The sequence below is a fragment of the Taudactylus pleione genome, unplaced genomic scaffold (assembly GCF_031769625.1).
Source record: "Taudactylus pleione unplaced genomic scaffold, aTauple2 ptg000737l, whole genome shotgun sequence".
NCBI lineage: Eukaryota > Metazoa > Chordata > Amphibia > Anura > Myobatrachidae > Taudactylus > Taudactylus pleione.
Window position 1 is genome coordinate 1,670,001 of NW_028285139.1, and position 18,223 is coordinate 1,688,223.

At 43.2% G+C, this 18,223-nt stretch overlaps 1 protein-coding gene and 1 non-coding gene across 2 annotated transcripts in view; both read right to left on the reverse strand.

The window, feature by feature from the left end:
* The window catches only part of BAZ1A (bromodomain adjacent to zinc finger domain 1A), a 110,916-nt gene that overhangs the window by 41,792 nt on the left and 50,901 nt on the right, over window positions 1-18,223 (reverse strand). The window contains exons 16-19 of the mRNA XM_088457061.1: window positions 12,233-12,336; window positions 8,902-9,447; window positions 1,909-2,069; window positions 1,324-1,487 (exon numbers count right to left, since the gene is read on the reverse strand). Coding sequence (XP_088313187.1) covers window positions 1,324-1,487; window positions 1,909-2,069; window positions 8,902-9,447; window positions 12,233-12,336 — 975 coding nt within the window. The remainder of the gene's footprint in view (window positions 1-1,323; window positions 1,488-1,908; window positions 2,070-8,901; window positions 9,448-12,232; window positions 12,337-18,223) is intronic.
* On the reverse strand, window positions 16,706-16,820 carry LOC148477204 (U5 spliceosomal RNA). The gene has a single exon (XR_015872536.1). It is a non-coding gene; the product is annotated as a U5 spliceosomal RNA (small nuclear RNA).

The window sequence follows — 18,223 nt, forward strand, 5'->3', positions numbered from 1 at the left end:
CTTATTAAGACAGCGAGACTTATTAGCCACAGCAGCCCGCCTTGTGTGAGGAGGGCAAGCGCGATCGGCGCTGCTAACGAGCTCTCCTATGCAGCAGCGCCGACAGCCGCGTGGTGCACACAGCGCGGCAGTGAGGAGGGAGCCCGACTATAATAGGCGCCGCTAGATTGCATGACGCGCCTCCAGCAGCCCCAGCGACGACCGGGGCTGTAATTTGCGCCCTCGTGACTACAGCACCTGGTGACCCCCTTGACCTGGTATCCGAAGTCGGGGAGAGGGTGGTGCGGGGGCAGGGGAAAGTCGGGCCCTCCTAACAGTGACAGTGTCACTGAGCCCAGCTATACTTCCACTGCTCCTGCTAATCAGGAGCAGTGCATACTTACAGCTGCTGCGGCCAGGATGCTGGGCTGAGGGGGCGGAGAGGAACCCGGACACATGCCGGTGTCAGCAGTGGCGGGTCTTCTTGGGGTCCGATGACTCCTTTGTGTGTGCCCCCTCCTCAGGGTCACCGGACACAGGCTGCAGTAGCCGTGTGGTGCCCTTCCCGGCGGCTCCCACGTAGCAGGCAGACTGCCACAGCAAGCAGCCTGCCTGTCCTCAGTGTTATAAAAATTAAAAAATATGAAAAAGGCTGGAGACAGCCTGATGTGCGACCGGCTCTCTCGGGCACATTCTAAAAACTGGGGCTGATGGGGCATAGAGGGGGAGGAGCCAGTCACACTTCTAAATTATTTAAGGTGCCAGGCTCTACTCTACCACCGTCTATACCCCACTGTCTTGAACTCCAGTGTCCCCTAGTGGATGAAGGAGAAACAAAGGAAACTGAATTGAAAGTAAAAAAATTAAAGCAAACCAAAACAAAAAAAACAAGGAATGTGGGACAAGCCATCTAAAAGGAAAGCTGCAACTTACTATTTTACACTAATCTCTTTATTGCTGTATCTATACAGAATACATAAATGCAGTTAAAACTCCCTGTAAATGGAGTGTCCTACTTCCGACACCAGAAAAAAACCCAGTTAGTTGCAAGCTGCTGCTGCACTGCAAGAAGAAAACACATTGTCCAGTGCTGGAGGACTGTGCGCCCTGGGAATTCAGTCTTCTATGGACAGGAATGCTGAAGTGAATGTGATATCTGGTTAGACTAAATCCAAATCAGATACCAAATTCACTACACACCACCCCAATCCAAGGATTTGCATCACCTGCCTATTGTAGTTCTGCAGTGCTATTACTTCAATTATCTACACAGCAGCTGGTAATGATTTTCTGAATGAAAGCTTTGTTTATTAATATTTGTGGTTCCTCAATAAGGTCTCCAACCTGTCTTTATTGCTTTGCTTTGTGTCGATCTCCACCTCTCCTAGGTCATGATCCTCCAGTTCCAGTATTCCATCCTCATGTGTCCCATTCTCTTTTAGGTCATCATCCAAAAGCTCATATGTACAGTTCTTAAGGTCCTGTCGCCATAACTGCCTATCTGGTACCTGTGACAAAAGAAAAATAGATTTTTTTTTTTTAACAATAGTTAACATGCATCTAACCTTAAACAAGTGCATAAACCAGGTGGTTGTGTTTTTATATAATGGTAGATCAAATACATGTATGATCTAAGTTTCTAGCCTTAAATGTATTTATGACAATAACCAAGTGATATAAAGTAAACTGTAAATACTACTACACTTCCTTTCAGGTCCACTCTGGCCACATGTATTCTCCTATGCAGTAATGTCCAATCCCAAGCAACACAGATAAACATTTTTCAAAGCATGCTTTTATTCAATGCAATTTAGTTACTTGATGGGAAGCACATCATGATTTAACAGTATTATGGAAATCATTCAAGATTCTGAGTTATGTTTGCATATATTTATTATGTACCCTGCATGTCACACTCCAATTAAATACCTTAACAGCACCAAGAGTGCCCTGGAAAATCCTATCTTCAATGTCCAGGAGGAGGTCGCATAGTCTCAGTTCTAATTGTTTTTCAGCAGAGGTCTGTGTAGGATCAGGCACAGTCAGTGATCTCCCCCGCCAAGTCTTAATGTCCACGGTGACTGGACGGTCTACAAAAGTAACTTTTATTAGCAATGCAGACAACGTTAGGGTTCATAGATGTGTGTCTTACAATCTTTAAAGACAGAATTTTATACCTATGTTAAATTATTTTCTCTGAATCCACTTGGGGGACATCAGCACAGGGTATAGAAACTGCTTCTAGGACTTTTTTTTTTTTTTTTTTTAATTGCTAAACACAACCTCAATAATTCAACAATCCTTAAACCTCCCCCTCTATGACCTTCAATACTGTGGCAACTGGTTAGATGTACTTCTAGGGGTCTGTAGCATCAGAGAATCCAGTTACGCTCAAAAAGTCCCTTCAAAAGAGGTAAGCAAAGTTTTTTTTTTTTACACTGCCCATGTCTATGAAGATTTACACAGAAACCCAGTTTTTGTTTAATTCCCTCACTTCTGAAGAGTTACTGCCCATTTGCCTTCTGCTAGATATCTATGTGGAGTATCTCCCCATAATCTTGGGGCTGGCACCACTGAAGCCATGGCGATACCAGATTTCAAAATGTGGTTCCTGAAGAAATACACATATATTTGGAAGTACTTTCAATTTTCATAGTTACGGGTCTCTAAGAGGAGTTTTTATTTCTAATGGAAACTTTAGTTCTAGCAAACACGCTAGCTATGGCTACATATATTGTAGCAACCAAACTCCATTTATATGACATATAGTGGATTGGGAAGACAAGTAGAGAAGGGCAAAACCATCTATTTTAATGTGTACCTAAATCAATCTATTGAGTTTTTTTGGTATATACCTATAAGATCAGAGTGGACCTAGATAACTACGTCTCCTACTTTTTGCTGCTGAACTTATGAGGCAGCACCACAACTGTAGTCCCAAGTGAATAATCTGACAAATAAGCACAGGCATAACACCCCCTAACACAAGCTACAGCTGGGAAACGCTCTATGTTGTACTCATTTACTGTATAATCTCTGCTGCAGGATATTCTCTTTGTTCATCCAATATCTCTTCATCATTAAATGGATGCTTTCTAGTCTATAAGTAGTTTTCAACCTGTTCCATTAATTATAGATTAAATCCTTTGCCACCAAAACACTGTGCCTTTCAAAGAGATTTGTGTGCAGATAAGGATATTGTGGTTTCCAGTCATGCCCATAGATTTGTTTTTCAGCAAAGTTTCCAAATTAGATTATATAGGTGTTTCTTTCAATGTCACCAAACTCCTCACTAGAGGAATCCTTATATGAATTGTAAGATCTATCTTCCACAGCCATACTTTTTTTTTTTAATTCAGTAATTTTATTGGTTTTAACATTATATATAACCTACTACAGTAATACAATAACACATATACATCATGGTAGGTAGGAGGAAACAAATGCAACATACAATATATATGGGCATAAGACATTGTGTAGGTATACATAAGATTACATAAAGAAGAAAAGAAAAAACACTGTGCCTTTCAAAGAGATTTGTGTGCAGATAAGGATATTGTGGTTTCCAGTCATGCCCATAGATTTGTTTTTCAGCAAAGTTTCCAAATTAGATTATATAGGTGTTTCTTTCAATGTCACCAAACTCCTCACTAGAGGAATCCTTATATGAATTGTAAGATCTATCTTCCACAGCCATACTTTTTTTTTTTAATTCAGTAATTTTATTGGTTTTAACATTATATATAACCTACTACAGTAATACAATAACACATATACATCATGGTAGGTAGGAGGAAACAAATGCAACATACAATATATATGGGCATAAGACATTGTGTAGGTATATATAAGATTACATAAAGAAGAAAAGAAAAAAAAAAAAAAATCAGGCTATACAATATAGTCCACATTTGTGCAGAAAATAGTAGGAACCCAAAGGCGCCTTTCGGGCCCATATAGCCGGATGAGATTATACAAATACACCGCCACTTCTAGGTATATCAAATATATATATATATGATTATAAGGTATCTAATATAAGAAAAAGCTTCCACATCTGCCGGATATCAAAACTGCACAATTGGGGTGTGCACAGAAGAAAAGCATAATATCAATGGGGTGTACACAATAGATATTATAGAAAAATAAGGGGACTAGTAAAATTTACACCCATCATAAATATATGTCTAAACTATTGCCTCCCTACTAATTATCCAAAGCAAACCTCCCTATAACCCCCCACCCTGTATAACCTGACCCCAACCTAGGCACACCTGGATCCCCTCCCAATATTCACTATAAAATTTAACTAAATACCCATTACCCCCAACCGATACACAAATACAAAAAAAAATAAAAAAATGTATACATCTCAGGAGCTGAACACCCCCCCCAACCCAGAGAAAGGATAATAATACCACAATGAGAGAGGGGCAATATACTATATGGCCATGAGTCAGATATGGCCCAGCTCCCAGGCACAAAAAGAGAATGAGATCCCTCCGACCCAATAAAACATAAAATCTAGGCACAATAGAATTTTAAACAATCAGAGCAACAGGATTGATAGATAGATATACACACACATACATATATATATATATATATATATATATATATACATACATACACACACACACACACACACTTATATAATGAAAAAAATTTAATAAAAAACATAGTAGATCAGCAGAGTAGTCAGGCAATGAACATCAGAGAAGACATCATTAACATAACAAAAGCAATGGTCTGCAATATACTAATCAGGACAAGCTTCAGCCTCCTGGGGAATAATGAAAAGAAAAATGCTCGGCCCAGCCTACCCAAGTACAAACATAATAACACAAAGTACTGTAACGGCAAATCACGACTCTCCATCACAGCCGGTAGGGATAGATACCAGACTTCTGGAGGAGCCACTGAAGCATCAGAGTATCCTGGGACTGAGAGATCGACAAACTTGGAAGGAAACACAATCACGAAGGAGGATAAATCCAGGAATTTTTGTTTTGCAGACAAAGTGAGGTCCTCACATTCAGAGAGATGAGAAAATGGGATATTAACGAAACCCCCAACAATGGCGGCAGATGGTATCTGAGGACTGAAGGTGGTTAGGCAGAGAGAACCAGATGTATCACCACCCTCCAATTCGGGATAACAAGCCTGCGCTGCAGTAAGCTGAACTTCAGGATGTGATATAACATAACATGAAAGAGATAACTCAAAGTGCAAACCCGCCACCCGAGCCTCGAGCCTCTCTTCAGAGTTGGTGATGGCTTTAAGGAGAAGTTCCATATGATTTATAGAAGGCATAGCCATCACAGGAGGTTATTGTAGAAACAGGTAGGTATCAAAAACAGGATAGTAGTATAATACAATACTTCATTGGAGATGATCAAAAACAGCAGTCACTGTAATCCAGGATACTCAGGATAACCAACAGAAGATCCACTTTCAGCCTGCAGGCCTTTACTGGTACAAAATAGCACTTCAAAATGGTGGTTGGGTTCAGAAACTGCGGGTTCCCACACTGTAGGTCACCAACAGACCATACACAGTAAGGATATGCTTATCCACCTCTCTAATAACTCAGGGCACTGACCGGCATAAATACACCTCCAGTAAAAGAAGCAGGAGCAGCAGCAGTTACTCAGGCTGAATACAAGATGGCGGCCGGGCCCGGGAGTCGCAGATCCACAGAGGACTGTGGAATAACAGGAGTAGGGTCCTCCAACTACCCGCCCGCACAGGATACCGTTCAGGAGGGCAATGGAATCAGCGCCTGAGCCAGGAGCTGCAGTAGCCGCCGCACCCGAATCCAAGATGGCGCCCGTGATGAAGAGACGCTGCAGGGGAAAAGCAATTGCACTCACAGCACAGCAACTAGAGGATATAGGCAGGTCGAGGGACTTCAGGAGCGCGGAGAGGTAAGTAATCAACAATGTGCCAATGTGGGAGTCCAGTCAGGGGGTACAGGATGATAATTCCGGAAATTTGGGCCTAGGAGCTGTAAAATCAGCCTCCTTCTCCTAGCTCGTCCTGGCCACCTTCCACATCCATACTTGAAGAAGAACCTGTTATTTTAACTCCATGTCCAAAATAAATCTCTCTCTCAGTGACAAAGGATTCCTTCATCCACGCACTAAGTTATTTAACTTGTTCTGGAGGCCGAATTATACCTCTAGTCTGGGAATTGCACGGGTTACAAAAAACCTTTATTTTTGAGCAGAAAAACTTCCTTCGCAAGCTGCACAGATTTGATTTTGTATAATTGTCTTTACATTTATGGATTTACGACATGAGAAACACCCCTAACTTTGGGGCTTATTTTAAACAGGGTCATTCAGCTGGTTGAGATTGGGCTCAGGCTCCTCCCTGTTTCCAAATGCTGTTTCCTCTTTGAGTGCTTGCAGAGACAGATACTGATCAGCTTTCCTAGCTCCTTTTAGTCTGCCAGTGCTTACCTTATGAAGCAGTGTGCGAGCATGTTCAAAGCACACATCTTACATTTTTGGCATGAGATTTAAAAAAAAAAAAAAAAAGTTACAAAGCAGATCTGCTCCTGGAGGCAGCAGACGGGTATACCCCAGTTAGAGAACAAGTCTTCTACTTGCAGCATTAGATCGTGTGTCACCAGGACTGATAATTAGATAAGCTCCTGCACTGTAGGAAAAAAAAACAGCTACCTGACCTACCTAGCTTAAAGAAGGGAAATAGATGCAGGCGAAGAATAGAAACTGCAGTACATACCATCCAGGGAATGTTTTTTACAGTGCATCCAGACAGTATTTACAGTGTTTCACTTTTTCCACATTTTGTTATGTTACAGCCATATTCCAAAATGGAATAAATTAATTTTTGTCTTCAAAACTCTATATATACACACACACACACACACACACCACTACCCCATAATGACAACATGTAAAAAGTTTTGAGATTTTTGCAAATGTAATAAAAAACAAAACAAAACTAAGAAATCACATGTACATAAGTATTCACAGCCTTTGCTCAATACTTTGTTGATGCACCTTTGGCAGCAATTACAGCTTCAAGTCTTTTTGAATATGATGCCACAAGCTTGGCACACCTACAGTATCTCTGTGCAGTTTCGCCCATTCCTCTTTGCAGCACCTCGCAAGCTCCATCAGGTTGGATGGGAAGCGTTGATGCACAGCCATTTTCAAATCTCTCCAGAGATGTTCAAGTCTGGGCTTATGCTGGGCCACTCAAGGACATTCACAGAATTGTCCTGAAGCCACTCCTTTGATATCTTGGCTGTGTGCTTAGGGTCGTTGTCCCGCTGAAAGATGAACAGTCGCCCCAGTTTGAGGTCAAGAGAGCTCTCGAGCAGGTTTTCATCCAGGATGTCTCTGTACATTGCTAAATTCATCTTTCCCTCTATCCTGACTAGTCTCCCAGTTCCTGTCGCTGAAAAACATCCCACAGGATGATGCTGCCACCACCATGCTGCCCAACTCTCAATGGCTTTTGGCACCCGGGGAGTAGCCCTAGCAGGACGCGTAATAGCTCCTGTAAGAGTAGATAGACTTTTGACAAGCTTCTATGCGTCTATCTATAGTCTCCTTCAAGGGGGTTGCAGTATGAATGAGTAAGGTGGCATTTTTAACCAGACGTGTTACTTGAGAATCTACTGTTGGGGGAACTTCCCATTTAGTACAATCAGTAGCTGGAAGCGGGTAAAAAGGAACTGAACAGTTTTGGATTTTGAAACCTTTTACCGGACATATTCCAAGCTTCACTCACGTGATAAGAAAGCTGGACAGAGTGAGGAAACTCTGGTAAAACAACCATTTGTTGCTTAAAAAGTACATGTTTTTTTTTTTCTTAGGAGCGGGCTCATCCTCTTCTATTTGTAGAATAGTTCTCTATATCTCACAAGAGCAGGTATATTTAGTTTAGAGGGTGGCTCCTCTTCTCCTGAGATGAAGTCAGAATGAGAGAGATCTGCGTCTTCTGCCTCCCCAGATGATATCTCAGAATCAGGTAACTATGTAGATTGGGAAGATATCATAGTACGTTTAGTAGGTAAAGGGTTATCTTTTTGCAGCATTTGCAAAAAGATTTGGTTTGAAAAACCATACGGGTATTAGCCAAGCTCTATACTGAGGTAGACCGTACGTCTATCCATGGGCGAGGCAAAGGATTTGCAGGGGATACCTGCTGTGGCCATCCCATAGGGTCAATCAACCATGGGACTGCTACTTGGTCCGCAAGTTTTGCCAGCATTTGTGAAAAGGCAGCTCAGGGTGGGTCCTGAGGGAGAGACATGTGTAACAATTAATACAGAGATTATCCTGAATTAGGTCCCCTGTGGCTAAGCACGCAGAGCAGGACTTACAAGACACCAGAGTAGGAGCAGCAGCATCAGGCTGCTTGTTATTGTTTCCTCTGCCAGCCATAGCCACAAAAATAATAGAATACACCGTATGATAGCTAGTCCCCCTCGGAGCCCTGCCTGGAGTACCTAGCACAAACTTGGTGTCATGGTGCCACGGAGGGGTGATGGGGCGGCAGCAAAGATGTCCGGAGGACAGTCTGGTGCTGCTCGCACGTTTGGTAAAAAATGAAAAGTAAATTAAATCATAAAATTAAAGTTTGGGCTGCTCAATGCAGCTTTCTGTTCTAATGGGGGTCCAGCTCCTACCGGACACCAACAAAACTGAAGTGCCCTCAGGCTGTGGGCGGGGTATAGGGGGATGGACCGGGGCATCCTGGGATTGAAAAGCTTTGCTGTTGGTGTCCGGTCCTCCAGGTCCCACCTACACCCCCCCAATGTCTCCCTGTGGAGCCCTATGGACCCTGAAGAAGAAATATGTATATTAACTAGTGTAGCACAACAGAATGAGAGGTTACTGAAAAATGTAATGCAATAGACTTTGTATTAATAGGAAATACCTGGTATATGGAAGCGATTAGTTGCACAATTACTCAGTCTCTGACAGACTTTATTCTTGTCTTGTAGAAGTACATCTTTAAGCGTGCTCTCTCTATACCCTCGCGTGTTCAGACATTCAATCAGTTCCTCCAGTTGTTCTACGGAGTTATAGAAGCACCAGCGGTTTGGCTTACTGACTGGTTTAGAAAGTTTATGATCCTCGTCAATTTCATTGACAGAAGCTTCATGGCCGTTCAGTGCAGGATTACCCTCAGATTCTCGTTGAGAAACAGGTTGAAGTTGCAGCATATCTTCAGTGATATTAGTATAATCCTCCTCCACAAACAGGCCTGGTACAGAAAAGAAGGTCCAGAATCGCCTGTACCAGCGGTCTCGGCCAAGGGGGAAGATGTTAGTGCAGGCTGTGACTTGTTGTATCTTTTCCAACAATTCCTGTTCTCGCTTCTCCTGTTTCTGCCTCCACTCTTCTTCATCCACTGTCAAGGCCAAGTTCTTTCCGAGAGAGTCTCTATTCTTTAATTTACAGGTATTTGGACCATTCATGCCTAAGCACAGATGAGAAAAAAAAAAAGTTCCATTATACCACAATTTGTAGTTACACAAAATGAAAAGAAAAAAAAACCCAAAAAACTAAAAAGTGCCTTTTGTGAGAAATCAGCATCTAGCGTGCCCGTGACAATAGATGCTACTATTTCAGCACTCTGGTATAAATTTAGCTAAAGTCAGCACAACTGTATTCTTCCAAAAAGTTCACACTAATCCAACTGCCATCACATACTGATTCTAGGCCAAAATGAACCACAAGTCTGCTACACACACTTACTTAAAAGTACACTTATGACAGACACAGCTCACATGAAAAATGCAAACTCTTCATTTAAAAAGGCCTCCAAGTTTGTTTATAGCAGTGAAAAATGATTTAATATACAAATAAAATCTACAGTGCTTACAAAAAAAGTACAGAAATTGTAAAAGAATATTTACAATATCCATAAAACAAATACTTCACGTTTCCCCATCCTACTATTATGGTCATTCGTGGATGTCTGAGTGGTCATCCAGTATGACAACAGTTTTCACAACCTGGGGCCGTATTCAATTAGCTGCGGAAAAGGGCTTTTTTTTGCCAAAGGCGAAATTTTCGCAAAAAAACAGGCGAAAGAACTGGAGAAAAATTTTCTCCATCCCAGACCAGAGAGAAAAAAAAAAAATTTAAAATCCATATTTTTGCCTAAAATTGTGGATATTTCTTTCAGGACCCTTTGGACATACCCCCCCTAATGATAAATTATTGGAAAAAAAAATATTAAAGTTGCATACTTTGGCGAAAAACGACCGCTCAAATTTTGGGACGAAAAAAAAAAAAAATTGTTCAAAATGGTTTTAACGTATTGGGTCTGAGTTTTCGGGGGGCGGTATGGATGTGTCAAGTGTTTTAAACATCACACACTGTCACAGCAGGCGTTTTTCTAGCGGTTTTTAAAATTGCACCCATTTTAATGTACCCCAAATTTACGTGGAACAGTAGTTTCCTGGGTAAAAAATTGCTTTATATCTTTTTTCGACAATTTCTGTGTGCAGTCGTTTTTTGCCAAAGTACGCAACTAACAATTTTTTATTTTTGTTTTTAACGGTAATTTATCATTATGGAGGGGGAAGGGGGGGGTTTGGGGTGTCCAAAGGTTTCAGAAAGAAATCCCTACAATTTTAGCCAACAATAGGGATTTTGCATTTCTCTTCTGGTCTGGGAAGGAGAAAAGTTCTCTCCAGTTTTTACCTGTTTTTTGCCAAAAATTTCGCCTTTTTTGGGGGCGGCAGGCGAGAAAATGAAAATGCAGTTTTCGCCACCCATTGATTACGGCAACTGGAATCCTAACTCACTGTAAACCCAAATGCTTATGTAACCTCTATTTTTCAGAATAAAAAGTACATGATTCAGTATTTTGTAGAATCTTTAGCAGTAATTTCAAGCATTTATTTTTTGTATGAATTTATATATATTTGTCCCTACCTGTTAAATCCTTTTCTCTGAAGTCCATGGGGGACACTGGGAACCGTGGGTATAGAGTGAACCAGGGGAGCCAACTAGTTCATCTATTTTACCCAGCAGCACAGGCTCCCTTTCTGCTATACCCCCTGCCCCCACAGCCAGAGAGCCAGTTTAGTTAACAAGCCCAAGGAGAAGGAAGACCGGCACACATACCTCAAAGCATACATTCAGCTAGAGAGAAGAGAGCCTCACCATCTAAGGGCGTCACGGTGGTCGCCCAGTGTCTCAAAAAAGGAAAAAAAAACCCTTTTCTCTTACAGCTATGGGGGAGCCTGGGACATCCCAAAGCAGTCCATCTAAGGGAGAGGACGCTCCTGTGCTGCACTCAATATCCTACGCCTGAACCCAGCACCTGAGGTGAAAGTATCAAAAGCAATAGAATTTGATGAAAGTGTGGATGGAGACCAGGTGGCTGCCCTGTAAAGTTGCTCAGCAGATGCGCCACACCTAGTTGCCCAAGTAGTCCCCAGCGACCTGGTGGAATGAGGCCAGGGCTGATTGGTCCGCTAAAAGATAGGCATGGCAAGTAGCGAAGGCACTCCTGAGGCACCAAACAGAGATGCTTTTCAGACTAGCAGCAAAATCCCGTGTTATTGCACGTGAACACACAGCAACCTGGGATTTTGCTTAGTATGAAATTGTTCTTTTTAAAAAAAACAAAAAACAAAACACATGGGTAGCTACAAGGGTTGAACCCGGGAGGTATCCAGGTCTTGGTGCAGTGTAAACAGGTAACCTGGGTCATCTGACCCAGGGCCCATTTACAGCACAGGAAGAGGCGGTGCTTGAAGGGGTCTTTCTCCATAGCATGGTGTGGATAAACCCGACATTATCTAGGGATTCTGCATTTTTATAGAGATTACTACTTTATAATATAAATTGAAGATCAATAGATTAACATCTGGTTCAAATGACCTTACTGTGTTGAAATGGAAGCAGTAATGGTGTACTCTTTAGCACATGACTTCTTCATACTTATATTTGTTAACTAAAGACATAATTTCTATAATTGTTTATTTGGCACTTAAGATCAAATGTAGGTAGTTTTTGTTAATGCTAGAAAATTTGTTATGTCGGGATTAGTAGACATGCAAGACTTGAGGGTGCACGGTTCCTTTTATGGCCTGGAAACCAGGGCCTAGTTTAGACACTCCATTAATTTCAAATTTACCTTAAAAATGGATTACCATCTTTGCAAAACACTTACTTTGGATAGGGAAGAATAAATATTTACATTGCACATAAAACAGAGTTTGATATGGGTGGCTGATCCAGGTTACCTTTTTTCGTTTTGCCAGTAGGTGGTGACCCATCTTCATCTTCAGAGGCTATGGACTGGTCATTGTCCTTATACTCAGAGCTGGTGTCTAAATCATCTTCCTTTCTGTGGAGCCAAAGTAAAGACTAATGGTTGTTAGGGGGTCACAAGACATACCTAACATTAACACTAAACACAAAGCCAGAAGCTGGTTACCACAAACAACGAATCCGTAAAAACAGGATTTTTGTACTACCGATAAATCCCTTTCTCCGATTCCACAGGGGACACTGGAGCTATAGACAGTGGGGTATAGACAGTGGTAGAGTAGAGCCTGGCACTTTAAATAATTTTGAAGTGTGACTGGCTCCTCCCCCTCTATGCCCCATCAGCCCCAATTTAACAAACTGAGCAGAGAGGAGACGGAGGACAACAGGAAAACGAGCAGAAGGAGAAGTCCACAGAACGGACCAAGAACAGAGGAACCCACTGCAGGGAATACATGCAGTAACAACCATATAATGAACCAAACAAAACGGCATGTAAGCAGCGCAGGGCAGACGCCAGTGTCCCCTGTGGAATCGGAGAAAGGGATTTATCGTTAAGTAGCAAAATCTTGTTGTTTTCTCCTTCATCCACTAGGGTAGACTGGAGCTAAAGACAGTGGGGACATCCCAAAGCTAACCTTCTAGGTGGGGAGTGCTGAGAACTTGCCAACCCTGCGTCCAACCGAAAAAGAAACCGCCAAGAACTGTAGGCTCAATTGAAAAACAAGAGCTGAGGAACAAGCGTCATGGAGCACAGGAGACAATCTGAACTCCTTGCTGAACAGCCAAGAAAAGGCTACAACATAAGTCAAATGGAACAAGAAAACAGGATTTTGGTACTTACCGATAAATCCCTTTCTCCGATTCCACAGGGGACACTGGAGTTCAAGACAGTGGGGTATAGACGGTGGTAGAGCAGAGCCTGGCACTTTAAATAATTCTGAAGTGTGACTGCCTCCTCCCCCTCTATGCCCCATCAGCCCCAGTTTAAGAACTGAGCCCGAGAGGAGACGGTAGACAATAGGAAAATGAGGAGAAGGAGAAGACCACAGAACGGAACAATACCGACTGAAGAAGAACAGAGGAACCCTCTGCAGGGAACACATGCAGTCACACAACTAGATAAGGACCCAACAAAACGGCAGGAACGCAGCGCTGGGCGGGCGTCCAGTGTCCCCTGTGGAATCGGAGAAAGGGATTTATCGGTAAGTACCAAAATCCTGTTTTCTCCTTCATCCACTAGGGGACACTGGAGTTCAAGACAGTGGGGACGTCCCAAAGCCAACCTCCCGGGTGGGAAGCGCGGAGTACTTGCCGACCTCCCGGCCAACCGAAACAGGGACAGCCCAAGACTGGAGGCATGTCGTAGAGCCAGGAGACAATCAGAGCTCCTTGCTGAACAGTCACAGACATTCCACAACTTACAGCGTAAATTCAATGGAATACGGCTAGAGAGAGTACCCGCAGATGAAAAGCATCAGAACACCGTAAGCTCAGCCAAAAACAGACCAAGCAAGACCGTTGGGAGCAGAAAACCCCAACTAGAATCCATAGAATGGCAGAAACATGAGAACAAAACTCGAGAAAACCGTATTAGCGACAACTACAGGAAGCTGCAACAGTCTCAGACAGCAGAATCCCAGCACTGCGGGACATCATATAGATAAAAGTATAATGAGACCAATATACAGAGACAGAGCTGGACCTGTCCACAGACTCCTAACAAAGCAAACAAGGAGGCAAGAATCACGACCTAACAGTCGCCCTGAACCATTCTCGAGGTCCAACTACTAAAGGGTTGGTAACCAGTGGAAGGTTTAAACCATAGAAGTTGTCAACGAGTGGAGATCCCACTGGCATGAGGCAGAGGCGGATACGAGAGGATTGAGACTACAATTCCTTCCAGTGGGTCAGACGGCAGTACCACCCATCCTGTCAAACAGCAGACAACTTCCTTCATGATGGTAGAGTGTAATCAGTACCAACAACTGGCCTGAACATAGTATGAAAACACCCAGGATACCCTTAGCAGAAAAAGAGCACGGATGCCACCTCCACCCAGGGAGAGCTACCAATATAGGGAAGTATCCCATCCGCAAGGCTAAAGCACTAGGACAACTATGAAGGTACCATTCAGGTACCTGTCAGTGTGCTGAATTATCAACAGATACTGAACAGGAAACAAACCAGGCCCCCTGTATGGAACATAGAGACTGTCACACTTTATAGTAAAGATGTGCATTAGCCCATAGATGTACTTCAGTCCATAACCCCAACAGATTCCAGTAGAATAGGGTCACAAATCTCAATGTTGCAATTATGCACCCACACACCAGGAAAGCTCTAAAGTGTACAGCCAACTGATTTAAAAGAGCGGAAGGCTGCTAGGACAGCAACTAGGGTGCATAAGAGAGAACAGCAGCTATGTCAGGATGCATGAAAAAGAAAGCATCTGCCGAGGCATTAGTGGGGTAAGCCCGCTTACCTGTGAGCGACCAGAAGCCCTCTGGACGCTATGTAGGATGTCACTGACCTTATTCATCTCACAGCAAACCACCACGTCAGGTACAGAGAGTAGCCTCAGTGGCAAAGATCAATGCTCTACAGCACGGACTTCAGTCTGGAGATGCTGCAGAAGAAAATACTGTAGAAACTAGCAAATTGTTAATGGAGACAAGAAGGTCGTACAACAGGACGCTATACCTGAGCCTGTTCCATTAGGGATATGTATCCATATAGAGATTACACATACCCCAAAAACGGTCTGCTAGTGTACCCTTACATTAACACTTATAATGGTGAAGTGTGTATTACGCCCACAATCTGATACAACCCAGGCCAGACCCTGCCTATATCGACGGGTGGCCCTAGGCCTCATGTAAATTAACTAAATAAGCCATGAGGATGGAGTAGATCCTGGATTCTCTATGTACTGATAGGAAATGTACCCAAGTGACCTACAGATACCTATTGTAGTGAGATATGCGACAAGACAATAATATAAGGTACCAGAATCGATACCGAGAAAGGTACCTGTACATAGACATAGAATGCGTTAATTATCCCAAGTAAAGAAGAGATATATCCGTAGTGATAACGCCAGTCAGGGGCAAAAACAGATTTCTCCAATTATTAGGAAAATTCATACAAGGAACGGGAATATATCAGTATATATACACATTCACACATATAAACATAGCTGCATGAAAAGGCAAACTCTCTGAAAGGAAGAGTTAGTACCGACATAGTAAGTCACTTGTCAAACTCCTGCACCAGGAGATCCGCACGCTACATTACATATATATATATACACATATACACACATACACATATCCCGCACCAGGAGATCAGCATGCTATATCTATATATACACACATTGCATTCCTAGTGTCTTACAAGTTTGTTACTAAGTGCGCCCTAGAGTGTAGTTGTAATTAATAGGTCCCCTGAAGTGGACACTGTAGATATAGACTGATGGAAACAGGACTATAACCCGAGGCGGGTGTAAGTACATATCCTTATATACATGTGTGGACATACAGGAAGGCCCCTGGACATGTATAGAGTCCATACTAAAAGCAATGCCGTAGGAGTCTCTGACTATCCTATGTAAGCTGCAGAACATGTCTCTAATCTATAGAGCCACCATATAATATGTATGGATATAAGCGACAGCTTCTGGTAAACCCTGGCAGCTTTCCAGACGTGGAATAAGATGTATCTTAATGAATGTGGAAGTATAGGAATACCTACACATATCCATAATTATATACATAATATACACACACCACCCAATCCCTAGGGAGAGATGGTGTAAAGCGGAGTTATAGAACAAACTACCAGATCAGGAGAGTCCAGCCTCCCATCGCAGCATCCTCTTTAAATATACTAGGTATCAGACATAAAACTGATAAGAACATATCCTACCCCTGCTTTAATGGTAAGGATAAGAAGCAATATATATATATATATATATATATAATAATATATACATATACACACACACATACATCTGTATATACACACACACATATATATATACTTAACACATACATAAATCCCTACGCGTACCTACATACAAGATTAGTAGGTGGCGATATAATTTGAAAAATATAACACGGGCAATAGTTAGAAGGAACTGAGCCCCAGGTCTAAACGCAGGGTTAGTACAAAATACAAGTATATACATACATGTGGCTTACCTCCACACAGGGAGACTACTCATGTGCCGCGCGTGGACGTCATTCTGCTACGGTGTTGGGGCAGGAAATGTTAGCAACGTACTATCCCAGACTGATTGCGATCCTGGGACTCTTCCGTTACCGGTGTACTCGCTTTATCAGGTGTGCCCTTCTGGCTCCAGATGATGGAAATCAAAAGATGACCTCAGTGATGTGAGACAGCAATGCCAACCACTACAACGGCCATACGTTACTTCTTGTGTGTGCAGCCCAGCAGCTGCCGGGCATCAAAAAATTACATGAAACTCATGATTGTTCCTCTCCACGGAAATCTTAAGTAAAAGGCGAAAGATTTATTCGATCTGAAGAGAAACCACAGTATAAGGGAATAAATAAGATATAAATCCCTATAGATGCACAGATGCATACCTTCTAAGGTAAGCACCGAAGGCTGTTGAGATTTAACATATGTGCAGCCACATATGTGCATGAGAAGAGTACGGCTCATTCTTAAGGCGAGCCAATGTGAGGCATAAGCCTGGGGATGGGACGCACCCTTGTGCTAACCTTGGGTTAAAGATATGCAATAACCGTCATTTCTGGCAGCAGCCAGAACAGTGGCCCCAACTATTTAGGCAGAGTGATCTCTGGCAGCTATAGATGCAAGAAACACACTGCATTATTCTGTTACACATCAAGCATATTTGCCCCAGATGTTCAATGTAATAAGCCTGTCGCACCTGGAATACCCAGGCGGTCTCCCATCCAAGTACTAACCAGGCCTGGCGCTGCTTAGCGTCCAAGATCAGACGAGATCGGGCGTGTGGCCGTAGGCGCTGATAGATATGTGGTGGGCAAAGTGGCATGGACACAACCTCTATATTAGGCTGTGGCATGTTCCTCCCCGTGCTTCAGGGTGCCTGGGACCCGGACACTCACTCTATAATAGTGGCGGCGGGTCCTTTTTTTTTTTTTTTTTATTATATAATATTAAACCAGTACACTGCCCAGTTCCGTAGGGGAACTACTTGCAATATAACCGAGATGAGGCAGAGCCAGATCTCTATAAGGACTGCAGGTTAAAGTACAAACAGTTGTGCCGTTAAACCTAATAAGACCAGGTGCTGTAGGCTTAAGGAAAGAAAAAAACGGTAGAGGCCATATGCAAGCACAGGGAGAACATACAAACTCCAAACAGCTAGGGCGTACTGGGAATAAAACCCACAACCCTGTTAAGGGTTGCACCCCCCACACAACTCCAGAGTGAGGATGCAGGTGATGCTGGCAATAAGCCCCGGCTCCTTTTAAGGCAGGTGCATATGCTAATAATACTCCTGGAGTATGGCGGCATCTGTGCAAGCCAGCATGAAGTAGACTCTGCCCCTACTATAATAAGCGGGCGGGGCGCAAACAATGTATAGCAGGCATAAAGCGAGTGGTGGAGCGGGAATGAAATAGACAGCGCCGGTGCAATCTTCATACAAGCACCGGCGCCGCAACCCGCAGCCGAGAGCGCTGTGAATAACAGCCTCGCTCCCTGGCGGCTGTGTGCAGAAGCCAGCGCTCCTACAAGCACCAGCGCGGCAGGGAACAGCCGCGCTGAGTAGCTCCCTAAGCCCCGCCAATTGGTGCTATGTAGACTCCCTTATGGGAGTAGCGGGGCGCGGCAGGCTCCCTCCTCGTGGGGATAGAGCAGAGGGAAGATTCGGCTCTCGTGAGAGCAGCAAACAGAGCGCTGTCAGGCTCTATAAAGTAAGACAGCGCTCATCGTGCAGGGATCAGGCA